The following is a 19,617-nucleotide window of genomic DNA, read 5'->3' on the forward strand; positions in this document are numbered from 1 at the left end:
TTCTGCCTGGCAGGGGTATGCTCTCTACCGAGTGCCCTTCTAGTTTATTGTGTGGTGGCAGCAATTGTGTTTTCGGGAACTGAGTGGCGTGCTGACGAGGAGAGGAGTGTCTGAGGGGAAAGGTGTATGCTGCATGTGTGAGAGGTGTTATGATTTATGGGAGCGAGACATGGGTAATGAACGTAGAGCAGCAACGAAGGCTGGAAAGGGTGGAAATGCGAATGGTTCGGTGGATGTGTGGAGTATCGTTGAGAGAGAGGAAGACATAATGATGAATTGCGAAAGATGATGGGAATAGAGCCTGTGATTGATGCTGTGAAGAGGAACAGGTCGAGATGGTTTGGTCATGTGTTGAGGAAGGATGAAAGTGACTGGTTGAGAAGAGTGCTGGAAATGAATGTAGAAGGAAGTCGAGGACGGGGAAGACCGAGAAAGACTTGGCTAAAGGTGGTGGAAGAAGAAATGCGGGCAAGGGGGTTAACAAGGAGAGATGCAGAAAATAGGGCAAAATGGAGAAGATTGTCATGGGGCCCGCAAGGCTAACCCCCGCTCAAGCAGGGGAAATGGCCTTAAAATGCCTGCTGTTGTTATTGTTGTTGTTGTTGTTGTTGTTTGTTTGCAGCAATTGTATACTCACGACAAAAGGAATCTCCCTCCCCTGTGGGCAATCTCGAGAATTTAAAGTAGTGAAGAATTATATTCTATTTTTATCTTCATGAATCTTCATCACTGTTTCTGTCATCATTATTCTTGATGTTTTTTTTTTTTTTAAATAGATCTTCGAATTTCCTATCTCCAGCAGTCAAGATGATGGGCCTCCATTGAAGAGATTAAAAAAAAGTGAACCCAAGGCGAATTATGCAGATTCTCCCTTGGTGTGAGAGGCGATTTACAAAGATGTTTTGAATTTTCTTGATTGCATTCCACATTCACTAGGATTTAGAAAAGACAAAAGTGTTTTCCATTTTGAGTTTAAACTTCCTATTGGGTGTGTCATTTTGTTTGAGGATGCAACGAGTTTTTCCTGTGCCATGTTTTTTGTTCACTGCAGGTTGTTTGCATGTACTTACTACTACTTGTTCTTTAAAAACCAATGAAAGCCTACTGTTTTCAGTCTGATTCTTCTTTTTTGCTGTCGTTAATCATAGAGAACCACAATCCCATTGACCCTCGCAGCTGTTACTTCCCAAGGTCGAAAGCATGATTGACCATGACTAACTATTAGGAACTATCTCCAAAATTAGGCACTATCTCACAAACAACTTACCTTTCCCCTCTAACCAATTTTGCTCAATATTGATAAGCCTCTCAAACCACGGGAACAAGGCATGCCGTGTACTGTTTACCTGTCTGAGGAATTCCAGCATTACAAATATTGTACACCGTTCCTTTTCACTCAGTTTGTTTGATTACAAACAACTTCACCGTTCCCTTTTGCATCTCCAGTAGATAACAACGCCGAAAGGCAGTACTCAGTTTTCATTCCGTTTGTTGTACACCGCTCCTTTCCTATTCCATCTCCAGGCGCTGCATGATGTCATCGACGTACCCCAAAAGAAACTACTCAGTTTTCACTCCATTTGTTTGTTTGTCCAGGCGATATCTCAGCCATCCTTTGAGCTAGAAAGCTGACATTTGGGAATAATAGTGAGCAAGTGCTTTGGCAAAAAACAGTATTTTTTATTTTTTGATTAATCGATTAATTACTTAATTATTATCGAAAAATTAAGTACTTATTTATTATCTTTCTCATCTGGGCAATATATCCGCACCTTTTCAGTGAGGAAGCTGATAATTGGATATGACCGTGACAAAGAGATTTGACTGTGAGGCGTATTTTTGATTTATTGATTAATCAATTAATCGATTATTTATTTATTTTTTCGATTAATTACTTAACTTTCAAAAAGTTACAGATTCTGATGAGGCAGTGGTGGTTTCGGTAAGCTATTTTTTTTTTTTTTTTTTTTTTTGTATACAAGATCGAGGCTCGTGAAAGAGCGAACATTAATCACACAGAAAGACAAACCGATACATAAAACATATAACATAGGGAGCGGTAGACAAGATGGGGAGAGAGGGGGAAGGACACAAACACAACATTTGAGAGCAGGGACCGAGAGACATGGAGACATCGAGAGATCTGAGAGAGGGCGAGGGCTTTGGGGGGGGGGGGGGGCGTGGGAAGGGGGCAGTGGGAGAGGTATAAAACATATGGACACTGCCAGGACTTCCAGGAAAGAAGTTGGAATTTCAAACAAGGTGGATCTGGGGTGAATTAGCGGGGGTAGAAAAGATCAAGGTTTTGGATGGGGGAAGAAAGGAGATGGTGGTGAACAGCTGTTTTAAAGACCTGGAGGGAGGAGTGGGATTGAAGGGAGTGAGGGAGTTTGTTCCAGAGGCGGGAGAAAAGAGGAATGAAAGAGTGAAGGTGAGCGGAGAGCCGAGATTTCGGCAGTTTAACCATCAGAGGGTTGCTGGCAGATCTTGTGCGACCTGTAGGAATATTTGGGGGACAGAGCACAGAGAGAGCTGGGGGTGCAAGGCCGGAGAGGAGTCGGTAGAAGACAGAAAGACCACCTACCTGCCTGCGGTGAGTGAGTGAAAGGCCCTCAGAGATAGCTTCATCGCGGGAGATTCCAATAATTCTGAAAGCTTTGGTTTCAACAGCGTGAAGCCGAGCTAGGTGTGAGGCAGGAGCACCGGCCCATAGGGGAGAACAGTATTCCATTGAGCTGCGGATGAAAGCCTTGTATGTGGTGAGGAGCTCAGGTGTGCCGAGGAAGGACTTCGCACGACGGAGGATGCCCAGTCGGCGACTGGCTTTGGAGGCCAGCTTGGAAATGTGGTTTTCCCAAGAAAGATCATGGCAGATAGTGAGACCCAAAATCTTGAGCGACAGAACTTCTTGGAGAGGATTGTTGAGAAAGTAGATGGGAGGGTTGTCCAGTCGATCTTTTCGGAGAGACATAGTAAGAGTGTGAGATTTGTCAGGATTGAAAGACATGTTCCACTTGTTTGACCAGTCTGTGATTTTGTCCAGGTCTTCAGAGAGTGAGGAGGCAGCAGACTGCCGATCTGAGGGAAGAGGAATGGAGCGGCAGAGAGTGGAGTCATCAGCAAAGAGATAGAGAGGATTTTCGAGAGAGTCAGAGAGATCATTGATGAAGACCAGAAAAAGCACGGGGCCCAGAACACTGCCTTGGGGAACTCCAGCCTGAACAGGAAGAGGAGATGAGAGAAACCCATTCAGGGCCACACGTTGACGACGACTAGAGAGGAAGTCCGCCAGCCATGCGTGGAGATTTCCATGGATACCAAAGGAGGAGAGTTTGGTGAGCAGAGCGGGGTGCCAGACCGTGTCGAAGGCACGTGATATGTCGAGGGAGACAGCTCTAATTTCCTGTTTGGCATTGAGGACCTCCATCCATTGTTGAGACAGCAGAAGCAGCATGTCCAGAGTAGAGTGACCTGGTCTGAAACCAAATTGATGATCAGAGATCAAGCCATTGGAGAAGAGGAAAGATTTCATATCAGAAGCAATGATGGATTCCATGACTTTGCTGATAATTGGGAGAAGGCTGATTGGTCTGTAGTTGCTAGGATCTGTTTTTGCACCTTTTTTGTGCAAAGCGGTGATGTTGGCTGATTTCCAAGCAGATGGCAGTTGACCTTGAGCAAAAGAGAGGGTGAAGAGAACAGAGAGAGGGTGAGATAGAGCAGCAGAGCAGGATTTTAGGACCCGTGGGCTGATGCCGTCGGGTCCAGTTGCAGAATCAGAGTCGAGGGTTGACAGAAACTTTTCCACCTTGTCAGGAGGAAAGGACACGGAGTCCAGGAGCAGCAGGGTACGACTGGGTATGGTGGGTACAGAGAGGGATGGGTTTGGGACACAAGATTTAGAGGCAAACACAGAGTTGAGGCATTCAGCTTTTTCACGTGCGGAGTCAGCTGTGTAGCCATTTGAGGTAAGGGAGGGGATGGAGGGGGAACAAACACCAGAAACGGATTTGACCAGACGCCACCAGGATTTGGAAGAGGGAGACAGATAAGAGAGTTCGGTCTTGAGAACGGAGAGATATTGTTTCCTGGCTCTCCTGAGGGTGGACACACACTTGTTTCGGGCTTTGTGAAAGGAAATGAGATTTCCTTCCGTTGGATTTGCTTTCCAGGAGACGAAGGCAAGTTGTTTCTGGGCAACAGCCTCACCACAAGATTCCGTGTACCATGGACGGGAGGAAGGGTATGACAACTGAAGACGAGATGGGATAAATCTGTGCATGAGAGAGAGCAATTTACTTTGGAAGAATTCCCAGGATGAGTTGATGTCAGAGGTGGTAGAGATGGGAGACCAGTCCAGATGATTGATGGCTGCTTGAAGACCGTGCCAGTTGGCCTGAGTGAAATGCCAGACTCGTCTACGCTGAGCAGGCTCCCTGAGGATGGTCAGAGAGATGTCCACTTTAACAAGGACATGATCAGATGATCCGATCGGAGCAGAAGAAGAGCAGCAGACATTTTCAGGGAAGCCATTATTAGCCATTTGATTAAGAAATTAATTATTTTAAGAGTATTATTTATTTATTTTAATTACACAATCAATTATTGTACACCACTCCCTCCCAATTCCGTCTCCATGTGGCATCGCCGAGCGCCGACAACACTCCGGCAATGTCGCGTGCTGGAGGATATGTTATTTATTTATTTTGCATGGGAGCGGTGTACTTTGAGTGTATCTGCACTTGTTTATTTTCTTCTTATTCAGCCACTCTAGTGTGGCTTCAGCTTTGTGCTTGGATCATTGTCCTGCTGAAATGTCAATCTACCAAGTTTCAGATCCATGGCTGATTCCAGCAGGTTTTCATCAAGAATTCTCTTGTACTTTGCACCGTCCATTGGCCCTTCTATTCTGACAAGTTGTCAGTCCCTCCTGATGAAAGCAGCCCCATAACATGATGATGCTGGCACCATCATGCTTGACAGTAGGTGTGGTGTTGACTGGATGATGTGCAGTGTTTGTCTTGCACCAGACATAACGCTTTTAATTTAGACCAAAAAGTTCAATTTTTGCCTTGTCTGGCCACAAAACTTTTCTCCAACGCCTGCAGTATCATTATGATGCTTTTTCACAAACTCCATACAAGCTTTTAGATGTGTCTTTTTCAGTAATGACATATTTCTTGCCACTTTTCCATGGAGGCCAGCCTTTTCAAGGGAACAGAATATTGTTGGTTGATGAATACTGGAACCCCATCTCAGACATAGAGCCTTGCAGATCTTTCAAGGTCATTGTTGGATTTACAGTAACACCCCAAACCAGTTTCCTGCTTGCCTGGCTGCTGAGTTGGACAGAATTGACATATTAATTTGTGGTTATAATAATTTTGACGAAAATTATAAACTTGGATGACATATGCTGGACTCGGGATTGGGGGAAGATGCATCAGCGACCTAATGTATTCTGATGATACTGTCACGTCCTTACCGATAAAGACCGAACTCGGACGGATGACCGCTCGAGCTTAAACTCCGAGGCGTTCAGTCAAACAATGACAGATCTTCTTTATACGTGCGAGGAGTAGTGGAGGGTAGCGATGCTTACCCGGACAGATGGCGCGAAGCGGGTTTTCCGAACCACCAATAATTAAACGGGGCAGGACAAGGAATGAAGGTTCAACAATAAAGGGATTTAATCAAAATAATGCCAAGGACAATACATTTGCGGTAAAACTAAAATCCTATATGGAGCGCTCCCACGCAGACTCTTAACACAACACAAGGGAATAAATAAATGGAAAATAATTGCATGTTTGGTTTGTTTGCTCAGTACTTAGCTTTGAGTAGCCCTTGAACCCCGTCGGTCCTCAAGCGGGTCCCCAAGTCCATGCACGGGAAGGCACACGCCTTGGCGCGAAGTCCATTCACCGCCAGCCACTGAGCGCGAAGCGAGCAGGCCGAGCTCCATACTTGTCGTCTGCTCCACACAGCACCGCGGTCTCTCAGGCGCACCCAGCCGTCACAAATTCAGCACAATGAACCAGGGAGAGAAGATGCGTCTGCTCGCACACGCAGCAAGGGCGTCCGAACTGCGACCGCCTTTCATCACACCCCAAAGCAAAGAGAGAACACGAGCCGCGACCGTCTTTCATCAACTTGGGACCCCAAGAGAGAGAAAATTCCGGGACGCAGTCTTTTTGTTCCCCGGTCTCCGGCGTCATCCGATGATATCCGCCCGTGCTCCAACCAGTGGCCGCCATCACATCGCTCTACGGCTGTCCTGACCAATTGTTCTTCGGGGCATGGTCTCACAGCCACTTACAGGCTCTTGTGATGACCCAGTCAGTGGTATCATTGGTGGTGTTCAAATGTCCAAATCCTGTCACTTTATTTGGTGTTATTAATTATGGTGGCGATCGCTTGGCTGGTAGTGTGTGTCGTGCAGTGTCATAAGGAACAAAGGAAAAATCACAGAGGCATTTACAAACAGGGGATTTACCCTTAACCCCTACCTAATTAACATAGCCCCACCCCTCTCATGGAGACAATCATACACTTACGCGACATCTGGACTAACGGATCCCTACTTAGCTGCAGGTTTCTTCTTCTTCACGAATGTCAGAGCACACTACCAATACAATCCTACATATAGCCCCAAGGTATTTCATTGCCTACCCCCCATAATCGTAACAATACTATTCTGTTGGCAGAAAGTAAAGAGGACTTACTTGATGAAACTGCTGCAGAACGTGAAGAAGGAAAATGAAAAAGCTGGTCTTTATTTAAACCTAAAAAAGGATAAAATCTTGTCAACTGTGAAGATCAGTGTTTTCCATCACATGGGAAGTCTATTCTTCCTGGGTTCTAAGATTGAAGTAAATGGAGCATGTGGAGGGGAACTTAATTGATGGATCGTGTTGGGGAGAACAGCAATGTCATGATTGCCAAAATCTGGAAAAACAAACATTTTTCAATACACACCAAGAGGAGGCTGGTTAATGCTCTGGTATTTCCAGTTGCAATGCATGGGTATGAGTCATGGAAAATGAAAAAGGAAGGAAGGCTATTGACAGTTTTTAAATATGGTGTTGGAGATAAATTTTAATTCCATAGATTGCAAGAAGAACAAACAAATCAATGCTTGAATGAATTAGGCCACCATGTAGCTACATTATAAGCGCTGAAACAGAAACTGTCATGCTTTGGACACATCACAGGTGCAGAAAATGAAAGTCTGGAGATGTCATCTATGTTGGGTATGGTTAAGAGAAGAAGAGGCAGATGTTGTACATGCCTGATGGATAGGGTAAAGGATGCAATTGAGCTGTCTCTGCCAGAGCATTGGAAAGCAGTGCAGATTGGGATGTTTGGATAAATCTGATCGTAAATGTCACCATCAGTAGGCCACAACTTAACGGAACTGGATAACTGGTTATACGATTTTTTTCTTCCAATAGGTGTGCGGACTATCAGCCGATACACCACCCATGCCCAAGTACGTCCAATCTTTCCAAATTTCCCTCAGGCGAGTATTAAACAATGTATGCATCAAAACAATGTATTGCCCCTTATAAATAGGGGTATGCATTAAATAAAGGTCACAAGTGGGCCGTAAGTGTGTCGGTTAGGGTGGTCCAAAAAAAACAAAGGAACAAATTTTGCTTTTTCCACAAGGTTATTTTTATTCTTTTATACGTAAATGAAAAGCACACGATTTTTTTTTCACAAAAAACAATATTTAGGGGTTGCCCCATGTTGCACTCACAAATCAAAGGTCCCACGTAGTATAAAATAATCATTCGCTTGAAAAACTATGACAGAGCTGCCTTTGATGGGGTGGGGAGTTTTTTTTCTGTGATTTGCCACCAATCGAAGAAGGAACTGTTTCTGTTCTTCGTCTTTCGTCAGTGTCTCGTATTTTTGGATCAGGTTTATGCCCCGTTCCACCGTGTCATTTACTACTTTCATCCGAGAGGTCTGATCTCGAAGTTTGTTGAAAAAGTATCGTCAATCCACTGTCTGGGAGGTTTCTTTAGAAAAGATTGAGATTTCGCTTTTCCCTCTTCCAACAAGACGTCAAAGAAGGAACTGGTCCTTTTTGTCACAAGGTCTTCCAACATTAGGTCTTCCACTGCATTTGTGATGTCTAGACGTCGAGGAAGGCCGGGTAACTGAGAACGTTGTAGGTTCCGGACCATCCTTTCTTTTGTCTCCGTGGTCACTCTGTCATCGAAAAAGGCGAGGGCAACTAGGTGCTCGGAGAGAAATCAAAGATGTCTGCGAAAGGCTGCAGACACTTTGCTGGCCTCAATCTGATTGAGGAAAGTCTTGAGGACAGTCCGACGTTGAATGTCGTTGTTGGGGACTCAAATTCCAAGGAGCGCTTCATTCCACTGCCTGATGTAAACGAGCCTCACAAACAGAGCCAAATCGGTTGTGCTCCTGGCTTCTCGTGGTGTCAGCTTGAATTGAGCTTCGAAAAAGTATATCTTCATTGCATAAATCCCTTTCCCCATTCATCGAGCATGGTGTGTTGGTCCAGGAGCTCGAAATGAATCTATCCACTTCCTCCACCAAGGAATAAGAGAGACAGGCGCAAAAATTCTTCACAATGAATATTCACCAATCAAGCTCAAATTTCATACACAAGTAAATCGACCCGAAAGGACAAAAACAACATATGCGGAAAAACGATTCGACTAACTTCGTTTTTTTGGACCACCCTAGCAATATCGGTGGCAATATCCCATGTCACACTTGAAACCATGGTCCCAATACATGTTATAAACAATCCATATACAGTCCACATATTTTGTGATTATGGCTATTCTTGCGTAAAGACTCATTTAAGCACCTTTATTAGCGAAAGATCATTGCCGCTTACCTAAAAGCCTAGCAAATTGAGATGACTGATCTGTTTGTCTGAAGGGGGGGCGATGAGCATGGAATGCATTAAGCACGTTGGGATTCCTCCAAACCGATTCCAGTTTATTAGGGACTGTTTAAAAAGGTAATCGTACGTTGGACAGAATTGATTGAAACGTTTGTGGTTATAATAATTTTTATTTCTTGTAGGTATGCCCCACGAAACCCTAACGATAAGCTATTTATACACCTTAACACGAGGTTTGTCCAAGGCAAAAACCCCTATGGGAGGGGGGCAAATGAAGTCGCTACAATCTCAGTCGTGTGACCCCTCGTTACCCTGGCAAATTTGGTCGAAACCGAATGTATCGGAATGACCGAATGTATTGTAGTCAGACAGACTGACAGGCACAAAATTGTGTATTTTAGTATGATAATTACTATAGTTGTTAACTTTTAAATGAAGAGCTCATTCTAATTACGAAGTCTTGCTTTACTTCATCTAAATTCTAATATACTGTTGCGAATATGGAATTTGGCCTCCATATCCGCTTGTAAATATTCCCCTATTTTCTCCGATACTCCCCAACTCTCCCTTACCCCATTCCCTAGTCCCATTGTCTGTAAACAACACCCATTAGAGCCGATCTTCCCCTTCATCCCCCCATTAAATGTCGTGCCCAGGTCCCCCGCACCACACGTAGACAACTTTCGGACATCTTCCTAGTTATTCTTATTCTATGTCAGTTAAGGCCTCGTTCCCATTAATTATGACTCTTCGTTGCACCAGAATGTGATTATATGGCACCTGTTAGGAAGTTTAGGACCTCCCCATACCTCTCCGCATCTCTTCCCCATGAAGAAGCGCCAACTACAACAACAACAACAAAAGAGGGGGGCGGCGCGGTGACGGCATGGGGAGTGGGCGTCCTCCTTCCGGCTCGGTTAGCCGCCATTGACCACGCGCTCCACGGGGTTACCACGAAGGGGCTCCCTGTCGGCCCCTCGTCAAGGGCGGAGCCGGTAACCCCCGCACCCAATGAGAAGCCATGGGCCGATGCCATCTGGGGCGGCGCTAACGAGCCGAGGGCGTGTCACTCCCCGCCGGATATACGCGGCCCCGCGCCGGACGTGACGTCAGATGCGCCCCGAGCTTGGAAGGACAAGACGCCACCCTCCCGAGCGCTGAGCGACCTCCCCGGCATCTCCACCAAAGTCGCGACCCACGAGCGCTGAGCGACCTCCCCGCATCTGCTGGACACCACCGTACGTGATTCTGTCCCTGAGCCAGGTGCACCTGAGCCATCGACTGCCGCTTTCCTGGCCATCAAACCCCGTGTGAGTGAGCCTTGTCCCGTTTATCTGTGGTCTGTCTAGGGTTAATATAAGGTTGTGTCTAAGTGCCCACCTTCCTATGTTTCCCTCTTGTCCCTGTAATCTAACCTTTTTCCGTACGAATATACTTGAGAACTGAACCCCTGGTGTCGTATTGTGTCATTATAACCCAGCCGGGTGTCTTCTTTTTCCTTCATTGGTCCAGCATAGCGCGGCTTCGTCGACGTTCGAGTACAATCGGGTAACTTGTACGGATACGGCGGCCATCCCGCTCGGCCCACCATACCATCAAAGTCGTATCTGTAACAATTGGTGTCGAGGAGTGAGATTCGGACCCGGGACTAAATTAGTTAGGCCCAAATTTTGGGAGGGAAAATCGATCCGGAGCGCGTACTGCGCTCGACAAAATCGATCCGGAGCGCGTACGGCGCTCGACAAAATCGATCCGGAGCGCGGGTACTGCGCTCGACGAAAGTATAACGGCGAAATTTCGAATTTGTTTTACGAAACTCGAATTTTGAAAGTCGCGCTATGGCGGATCAAGACGGCTGGGGTCCGGTAGGGGAGAGTGAAGCAGGGTCGGTCCAGGACCAAATTGAGACACGTGAGGAGAGCGAAACAGCGGGGGTAGCAGACGCGCGAAATGGCGCCTCGCACATAGCTACGTGGGCCGCACCCGCTGCACAAGTGGGAGGGATGGCCCAGATGCAGGTCCTCATGGAGCAATTTATGGCGCAAATGCAGGCGTCCCTCAAACTGCAGAGTAACCAATTGGGGGTAATGGGGAACCGGATGGATGCTCAGGGTGAGCGATTGGAGGGCCAAATGGGGGTAATGGGAAACCAAATGGGGGTAATGAGGGACGAAGCGAGGGGTACCGGTGAGAAGTTAGACAATAATTTTGAGGAGTTAGACAAGAAAATTGAGAAGTTAGACAATAATTTTGAGGAGTTAGACAAGAAAATTGGGAAGTTAGACAAAAATTTTGAGGGGTTAGACAATGGGATAAAAGAGGTGAGAAATGGGTTAGAGGGGGTAGAAAATAGAATGGCTGCCCAGGAGAATCAGATAGAGGGAGTGAAAACTGGGTTAACGGGGGTAGAAAACAGAATGGCCGCTCAAGAGAATCAAATGGAAGGGATGCAAAAAGGGTTAGAGGGGTTAGAAAACACCATGGAAGGCAAATTGAGGGACATGAGGGACCAAGCGGAAAGGGAAGTTAACCAAATGGGGCAGCAGATAGAGGGGGTCAGAATGGGGGTAGAAACCAAACTGGATGCTCACAGGGAGGAAATGGAGCAGATGAGGGTGGCATCTGGGCAGGAGATGCAAGTGATGGGAGAGGAGATCCGAAGAGGAGTGAGTGAGGAGGTCGGAGGAGTGCGCGAGGAGGTGAGGCACTGTAAGGAGCGCATGGAGAAAGAGGTGAGAAAGGGGACTGTAAAATTGCAGGGTGGTATAGAGGAGTTGACGCTGGGAGTAGAACAACTGACAGTGGGACAAAAGGAGTTGGGGGACCAGGTAAAGAAGAACACAGCGGTAATAGAGGGTTTAAAATCGACACAGAAGGAGATGAAAAAGGACGTAGGGGTAATTAAAAAAGAGTGTCAGACGGTACATGAGGACCTGACGAGGAAAATGGACAAGGTGGTAGAGGTAATGGAGGTTAAAGAGCGGGAGGTGCGGGAGCACATAGAAAAAAATAAAGTGGAGTTAGAGGAAGAACTTAAAGGGGCGCACGAAGAGATGAAGGAGATGAAGCAAAAATTAGAAGAAGTGGAAGAAGGGGTGAGCGAAATTAAAAAGCGACGGAGAGAGGATAAGAAAGAGATAAAAGAGGAGGTAAAAGAATTGGTCCAGAGTCTGTGTTCGGATCGTGATGATGTGCTCATTAACCGGATGAGGGATTCGCAGGTGATGGAGGAGAAGCGAAGAGAAAGAGGACCCGGTGTAAGTGGTGACCAATATGGTCGTGCGTATGATGCGCCAGGTGATTTAATAAGCTTGGGGGTCGAGATAGACCCGGATGTTCGTGAAAGGCCGTTGGTGAAGTGTGCGACAGGTCTGGTGTGCGAAAGAGGAGGTGTGCGAGAAAGTCCGACTCTGGGGTGTGTGAGGAAAAAGTGCGTGCCAAGGAGTGAGTGTGCTGGCGAGAGTGAGTCGGTCGTAGCGCGTGTGCGAGGGAGCACATGGAAGCGTGGTGTGGTGAGTGTTACAGAGGGTGTGACGGGAGAGTGTGCGCAGGAGTGTGCGCGAGAAAGGTGTGTGACGGACAGGTGCATGAGGAAAGAGTGCGCTGTCAGAAGTAAGGAAGAGTGTCCACCTGTGGTGAGTGTTACAGAGGGTGTAACGGGAGAGTGTGCGCGAGGAAGGTGTGTGACGGACAGGTGCATGGGGAAAGAGTGCGCTGGCAAAGGCAAGGAAGAATGCACAGCTGTGGTGAGTGTTACAGAGGGTGTAACGGGAGAGTGTGCGCGAGAAAGGTGTGTGACGGACAGGTGCATGAGGAAAGAGTGTGCTGTCAAGAGTAAGGGTGAGTGCGCTGTCAGGAATGGAGGTGAAAGTAGTGAGAGTGACATGGAGCGTGAGTTAGTTGTGACAGGTGAGCGAGGATGTACACCTGGGATGGAAGGATGCACACCTGGAATGGTAGAGCGTGAGTGGGAATGCACGCTGGAGTTGGTGGTGAGGCACGTGGTTGGGTGTGCGAATGAGGGCACACCTGTGATTGTCACAGAGGAGGTGACCGAGGAGGGGGCGCGAAGAGGTGTATTGGTGAGGTGTGCGAGCGACGAATGTGTGCCAAAGTGTTCGGTGGTCAGGTGTGTGACCAAGGCTGTGAGTGGAATGAGAGTACCGAGGTGTGTAAGGAAGGGTACGAGGAGCATGGGCACAGCTGGATGTGTGAGCAAGGAACGGGCTGCGGGATGTAAGCATGCAGGTGAAGCATCGACGTTAGACGGGGTAGAGTTTAGAACGACTTATAGCCGAATCGGGCCCTCGGTGCGTGCTGGGCCTCGCTTTGAACGGCCGCGTCCGTGCTCCACTAGGCGGAGCTGGCAGCCCGATAGGAAGGGTCGTTATGGCGACCACGTTTTGTTGAGACGTGCCGGCAGGTCGAGATCGGGACATTGGATGGCTCCACGCCGAGGTGGTGCGTGGGATCTCGGCCCGGGCAAGCCCCCGTCCCTGCACCGAGTGCCGGACGCATCCAGCCGCTGGCACAAAACAACCAGCATCCATTGCTTGGCTTTACGAAGCCGGGCTTTGGACAGGGATTGGCGCACCGAGAGGTATTAGTGAGTAGACTGGGTGATGAGGTTAGTGTTTTGGACCCAAAATTAGAGAAAAACAAAATTTGATGATTGGCAAGGGATTGGCAGTAGTGATTGGCAGATGATGGGCAGTGATTGGCCAAATTTTTGATTTGTTGAAATTTGATGTGCAAAATTGGTAGTGAGAGACCCCCGATGTGGTGGGATGGCAAATCCACCATCCTTCCCATGTGGGGGGGCAAAGGAGCAATAGTTTATGGGGTGTATGGCAGTGAAAACTAGCCCGGGTGGGTTAGGTTATATTGATAGGGCCCTAGAAGATGACATTAGGTGACGTTAAGATTAGTTAGTGACTGATACCTGTAGTGGGGACGCAGGTAGATTAGTATGGATGATAATGACGTGGGAGCGCAATAGTTTAAAGGGACGACTGGGAAGCGCAAGTTTCAGAAGGGAGTAGTTAGCTGAGATGATGCCGTGTGAGTGAGAATTGAACAGGTGTGATTGCACAGGTGTGCAACTGGACAGGTGTGATTGCACAGGTGTGCAACTGGACAGGTGTGTGGAGCAGTGTATGAGTAGTGAGTGAGTGGATCAGCGCGAATGCGCTTGGGGAGAGAAGGGTGCAGGTGGCACCAGGTGTGAGAGCACAGGTGTGCAGGTACAGGTGTGTGGAGAGAGTTGGAGTGAGTGGTACGGAGTGGTGTGCATGGTGCGAAGGTGTGGATGGGGGAAGAGTGGACCCCTTTCACGAGCACCCGGGGCGGGTAGTGTAAGTGTTAGGTAGAGGGTGCAGGTAAATTGTGGTTGGATATTGGCATTTGTGGTGCGGTTGCAGAATGGTGTTGTGAATGGGTGCATTAGTGTTGTGGAAATGGCTGGGCGTGTAGCCTGTTAGTGTGTGTAGTTGGTTGGGCACTCCACCACTGTGAGGATGTCGGCCAGGTGAGGCCGCAGGTGGGCTCTGGGAGCCGGTAGTTGTGAGTGGGTGCCTGAGGGTCCCGGGTGTGGATCGGGCAGCCCAGTGCCAGAGAGGGCACCGAGTGGGGAGAGAGCCAAAGGGCCTTCCCCAGGTAGTTAGGTTAGGGTAAGGAGCAGGTAAGCTCGGAGGCAACTGCAGTGGTGGAGGTGTGCAGGTGGGTAGACCCACTGGGAGAGGTACACGTCGCAGCCCAGAAATTGTACGAGGGCACCGGGAGATGAATCGGGGGAGTGAGACCCCAAATTGAAGAGCACCACAGTTTGGCCAATGGGAATTGGTTTTTTAGAACCCATAGTGTAAGAGGGCCAATGGTTTGGCCGGAGAAAGCCCCCGGGTAGTGTAAAGTTGTTAAAGTCATTTAGGAGATAGTTAGGATTGATGAACCTGTCGCACCATACGCAGCCACTTGCCTGTGGTGATGATGATGACTCCACACCTGTGTTTTCTTTGTTTGTTGCAGGAAATGAGATTGCTGTGAGGATTTGTGAGACGCATCACGACGTGGATGAGACATTGGGGTGATTCCATCTCTCCCTCCCTAGGAGGGACTGATGATGAATTGGTGATGGCAAATTTTGATGTTCAGTTGGAGATGGCAAATTTTGATGAGAGTTGAAAATGGCAAATTTGATTGGTTAGGAGGGAGAGAAGACGAATTTGGTATATGGGAGGAACGGGGAAGACAGTAGGGATGTTTGTGGATTTGTAAAGTAGATGTTTATGGGTAGTGTTGTGTTTTGTTGATACAGTAAGGGGTAAGGGAGGGGCCATGTAGGTTACCTGGTGGGGGGGGCGTACGGTAGGAACGTACCTGTCTCACCTGGTTCCCATGTGCCCCCAGTGTGCATCACCTTGCATTGCGTGCACTTTTGCGCCCTTACCACCTTGCTCACTTGTCTTGTTTTTGTCTCCCACCTCCGAGGATCTGGCTTTGGGGTAGAGAGAGAGGAGAGAGAGGTGCTGGCGACGCAGTTGTGGGCCTGCACTTTCGCTGTTCGCTGCCTGGATCGGTACACCATATGGACCGCAATGTTTGTGGCCACCCACAATGGACCGCAGTTCGTTTGCGGCCAAGCACCACCCGGGGATGGACCTATGGGTCAACGTGGCACCTATGCCATACAGGTGAACCACTTTTAGTTAACCACCAAGTGCACCACAAGAAGAGCAAGAGACACCTGCAGGGTTAGGGGTTGTTGAAGTTATTTTTATTCCAATGAACAATGGTGACTGCACCGATTGGTGGTGGGGTGGTGCTGTTGATGCTCGGGAAAGGGTGCTCTGCACGTTATTAAAGGCCGTCGGCCACAGAGCACTCGTGGGTTGGTGTATCGATGTTGGCAAGCGCGCTCTCTCTATGCATAACATCTGCATGTGTTCCTCCAAAAACAGGTCCTGGATCGTAGTGTAAATAGCAGCGTAGTCTTGTAAATAATGCTCCCTACCGGCTGTATGTTTAGTTTGAGAATTCTTTCCGGATTCGGTTATCCTGTGGGTGTGTTTCTGTGAGGAGAAGGGTGCAACGTCGCAGGGGGACATATTTACTCATTTGTGAATATCTGTAAAACTGTCGCACTCAGGGTAGAGTTAATAGTAGAGGGAACTACATTGCGTGCCACACTAAAGTAGGTAAAAATTTATCGGGTCGGGACGCCCCGAGGGTAGAGAAGGGTGCAATGTTGCGAATATGGAATTTGGCCTCCATATCCGCTTGTAAATATTCCCCTATTTTCTCCGATACTCCCCAACTCTCCCTTACCCCATTCCCTAGTCCCATTGTCTGTAAACAACACCCATTAGAGCCGATCTTCCCCTTCATCCCCCCATTAAATGTCGTGCCCAGGTCCCCCGCACCACACGTAGACAACTTTCGGACATCTTCCTAGTTATTCTTATTCTATGTCAGTTAAGGCCTCGTTCCCATTAATTATGACTCTTCGTTGCACCAGAATGTGATTATATGGCACCTGTTAGGAAGTTTAGGACCTCCCCATACCTCTCCGCATCTCTTCCCCATGAAGAAGCGCCAACTACAACAACAACAACAAAAGAGGGGGGCGGCGCGGTGACGGCATGGGGAGTGGGCGTCCTCCTTCCGGCTCGGTTAGCCGCCATTGACCACGCGCTCCACGGGGTTACCACGAAGGGGCTCCCTGTCGGCCCCTCGTCAAGGGCGGAGCCGGTAACCCCCGCACCCAATGAGAAGCCATGGGCCGATGCCATCTGGGGCGGCGCTAACGAGCCGAGGGCGTGTCACTCCCCGCCGGATATACGCGGCCCCGCGCCGGACGTGACGTCAGATGCGCCCCGAGCTTGGAAGGACAAGACGCCACCCTCCCGAGCGCTGAGCGACCTCCCCGGCATCTCCACCAAAGTCGCGACCCACGAGCGCTGAGCGACCTCCCCGCATCTGCTGGACACCACCGTACGTGATTCTGTCCCTGAGCCAGGTGCACCTGAGCCATCGACTGCCGCTTTCCTGGCCATCAAACCCCGTGTGAGTGAGCCTTGTCCCGTTTATCTGTGGTCTGTCTAGGGTTAATATAAGGTTGTGTCTAAGTGCCCACCTTCCTATGTTTCCCTCTTGTCCCTGTAATCTAACCTTTTTCCGTACGAATATACTTGAGAACTGAACCCCTGGTGTCGTATTGTGTCATTATAACCCAGCCGGGTGTCTTCTTTTTCCTTCATTGGTCCAGCATAGCGCGGCTTCGTCGACGTTCGAGTACAATCGGGTAACTTGTACGGATACGGCGGCCATCCCGCTCGGCCCACCATACCATCAAAGTCGTATCTGTAACAATACTGTATAAAGCTCTTTCTAACCACACTGATATAAATGTTTTATACTTTTTAGGATTCAAATCTTCACCAAAACGGAATAAATTTTTCCTTGTTGCACACCCTACCTATTCACGAAGTTTCGTCCGAATCCGTCCACAACCTTGAGATATCATGCTATATATCGTGTTTGGCCCTATCTCTCAATGGTGAAGAATCACTTTATAAATCCTCGGATCCAGATCCGGATCTTCACCAAAATCTATTCATTTTGTCCATGTCACATACCCAACTTTCCCACCAAATTTCGTCCAAATCCGTCCACAACATTTTGAGATATCCTGTTCACAAACAGACAGGGGTGAAAACATAACCTCCATCCACCTTGGGTGGCAGAGGTAATGAAGCAGAATCTACCTGCTGACCACCAGAATATACGAGGTTGGCTGAACACATTGAGCATGTCCTTCAACCCAGCCAAGTTTCATTTTATCAGTCTCTCAGGAAAGACCATTTTTCAAATCGTCCAATAATTATCTTCACCTATGGTTTCTTTGCCTTACCCCAACTATTACCAGATGATTTAAAAGTTGATTGCAAAATGTAGACAATCTCTGTACATCTTCCGCAGGTTTAATGGAAATTTTCTGCTGCTCAATGCCTCACAACATGCAAAGCATTTGCGAGAAAGTCAAGTAGTTCTATACAGCTTCCCACCTCTGGTTGGATCGACCAATTCCTACCTGTGCCTTATTCCTACCAATTCACTCTTTGATGCCGTATAATTCAAAAGTCTGAGGATGATTTGCATGTGAGAAAGTATGTCGAGTCTCAAGGCTTACTATTTTCACGTCTTACACTACTAGAGTTTACGATAATTCAGCCTCACTTGGTTAAACACTCATCGTTAAATACATTCATTGATTGCTGACCATATCAAAGCACAGACGCACTGAGATTTTTAATACTCTTTTTACATCAGACTGCCTCTCTCTTCACACCTTTGTCATTCAGCTCTTCTATGAGCCCCGACACATGCAAAAATAAAAACCACAATGAAACAGACAGAAACAACAGGAACTTTGTTGCATTTCTTCATCCTTTAATGATCAATAATTAATAAATAAATAACTTCTCCCACGCACACATCAGACATTTTGCTTGTGCTCAGAATCAGGGAGCAGAAGATGATAAACAGATAAATTAATAATGATAGGGAAGAGGTTACAGATGACTAAGTGTTCTACTCGATGAGGTGACACTTTCCCCTCTCCCTTGCAAAATGTGTTTATGCAAGGGTGTACACCCTAGAACAATACCGTGGGCAACAATTTTTTTTATTATATAACATATCTATGTACACATTCGCTCACATAACCTTGGCTTCTACCTCCCATCATCTAAGCCCAAAAATAGAATCCACACTAATATATATATATGAACCTGATGGTGCATATATATGCAACTATATATATATATATATATATATATGTGTATATATATATATATATATATATATATATATATATATATATATATATATATATATATATATATATATATATATATATATATATATATATATATATATATATATGCATATGTGTATATATGCATATGTATATATATACACACACACACACATATATATATATATATACATACACACACTACTCTCATTAAATCGAGCTTTCATAAAACAAATGCGAAAAAACAGAAAGGGGGTGGGGGCGAGTTTTTCACTTACATGCTGCTGGCACACCGCCCTCGCCTCTCCCCCACCCCCACAACCAATCCGACCCCATTTAGTCAAACATAGTATTCCCATCTGTATCCATTTGCTTTGCTTAGAAAGCAGCACTCCCAGTATCCATTTGCCATTTATCACAATATATGTTGAATGTTGGGAACAATGGTGTACAAATAACCATGTCCTGCTTGTACAAGTGTAGTGTTTTTATTTTAATCAGTTTTATCATATGGTATTAACTTACATTAATATTCATCTAAATATTAATCTTTCTTAAGATTAATCATCATTGAACAAATCCATTTGTTTTAACATGAGCGTGTGTGCCTGTGTGTTTGTGCATGTGTATGTATATATATATATATATATATATATATATATATATATATATATATATATATATATATATATATATTATGTGTATGATTAATTATGCCATTCTCCAACCTGAGAAGACCGTCGTCATTGCACGCTTTGTTACTCACGCCGCTACGTGCATAGCAAAAATAATGTTATGCACGTCGTGACACTACAATTTGGAGTCGCACTGTAACTCATATATATATATATATATATATATATATATATATATATATATATATATATAAATATACATATCATTCCTACTCGAA

At 46.7% G+C, this 19,617-nt stretch overlaps 1 protein-coding gene across 3 annotated transcripts in view; it reads left to right on the forward strand.

Annotated features, from left to right (window-relative positions):
• LOC137431304 (HORMA domain-containing protein 1) overlaps window positions 1-1,103 on the forward strand; it is a 182,176-nt gene extending 181,073 nt beyond the window's left edge. For 2 of the 3 annotated variants that reach the window (XM_078780240.1, XM_078780255.1), the window contains one exon: window positions 777-1,103. In XM_078780240.1, the coding sequence (XP_078636366.1) occupies window positions 777-881 (105 nt within the window). In that variant the 3' untranslated portion in view covers window positions 882-1,103. The remainder of the gene's footprint in view (window positions 1-776) is intronic. The other variant, XM_078780250.1, reaches the window with a different exon arrangement.
• The last annotated feature ends 18,514 nt before the right edge of the window (window positions 1,104-19,617 follow it).

The sequence above is a fragment of the Myxine glutinosa genome, chromosome 1, assembly GCF_964187855.1.
Source record: "Myxine glutinosa chromosome 1, kmMyxGlut1.1, whole genome shotgun sequence".
Lineage (NCBI taxonomy): Eukaryota > Metazoa > Chordata > Myxini > Myxiniformes > Myxinidae > Myxine > Myxine glutinosa.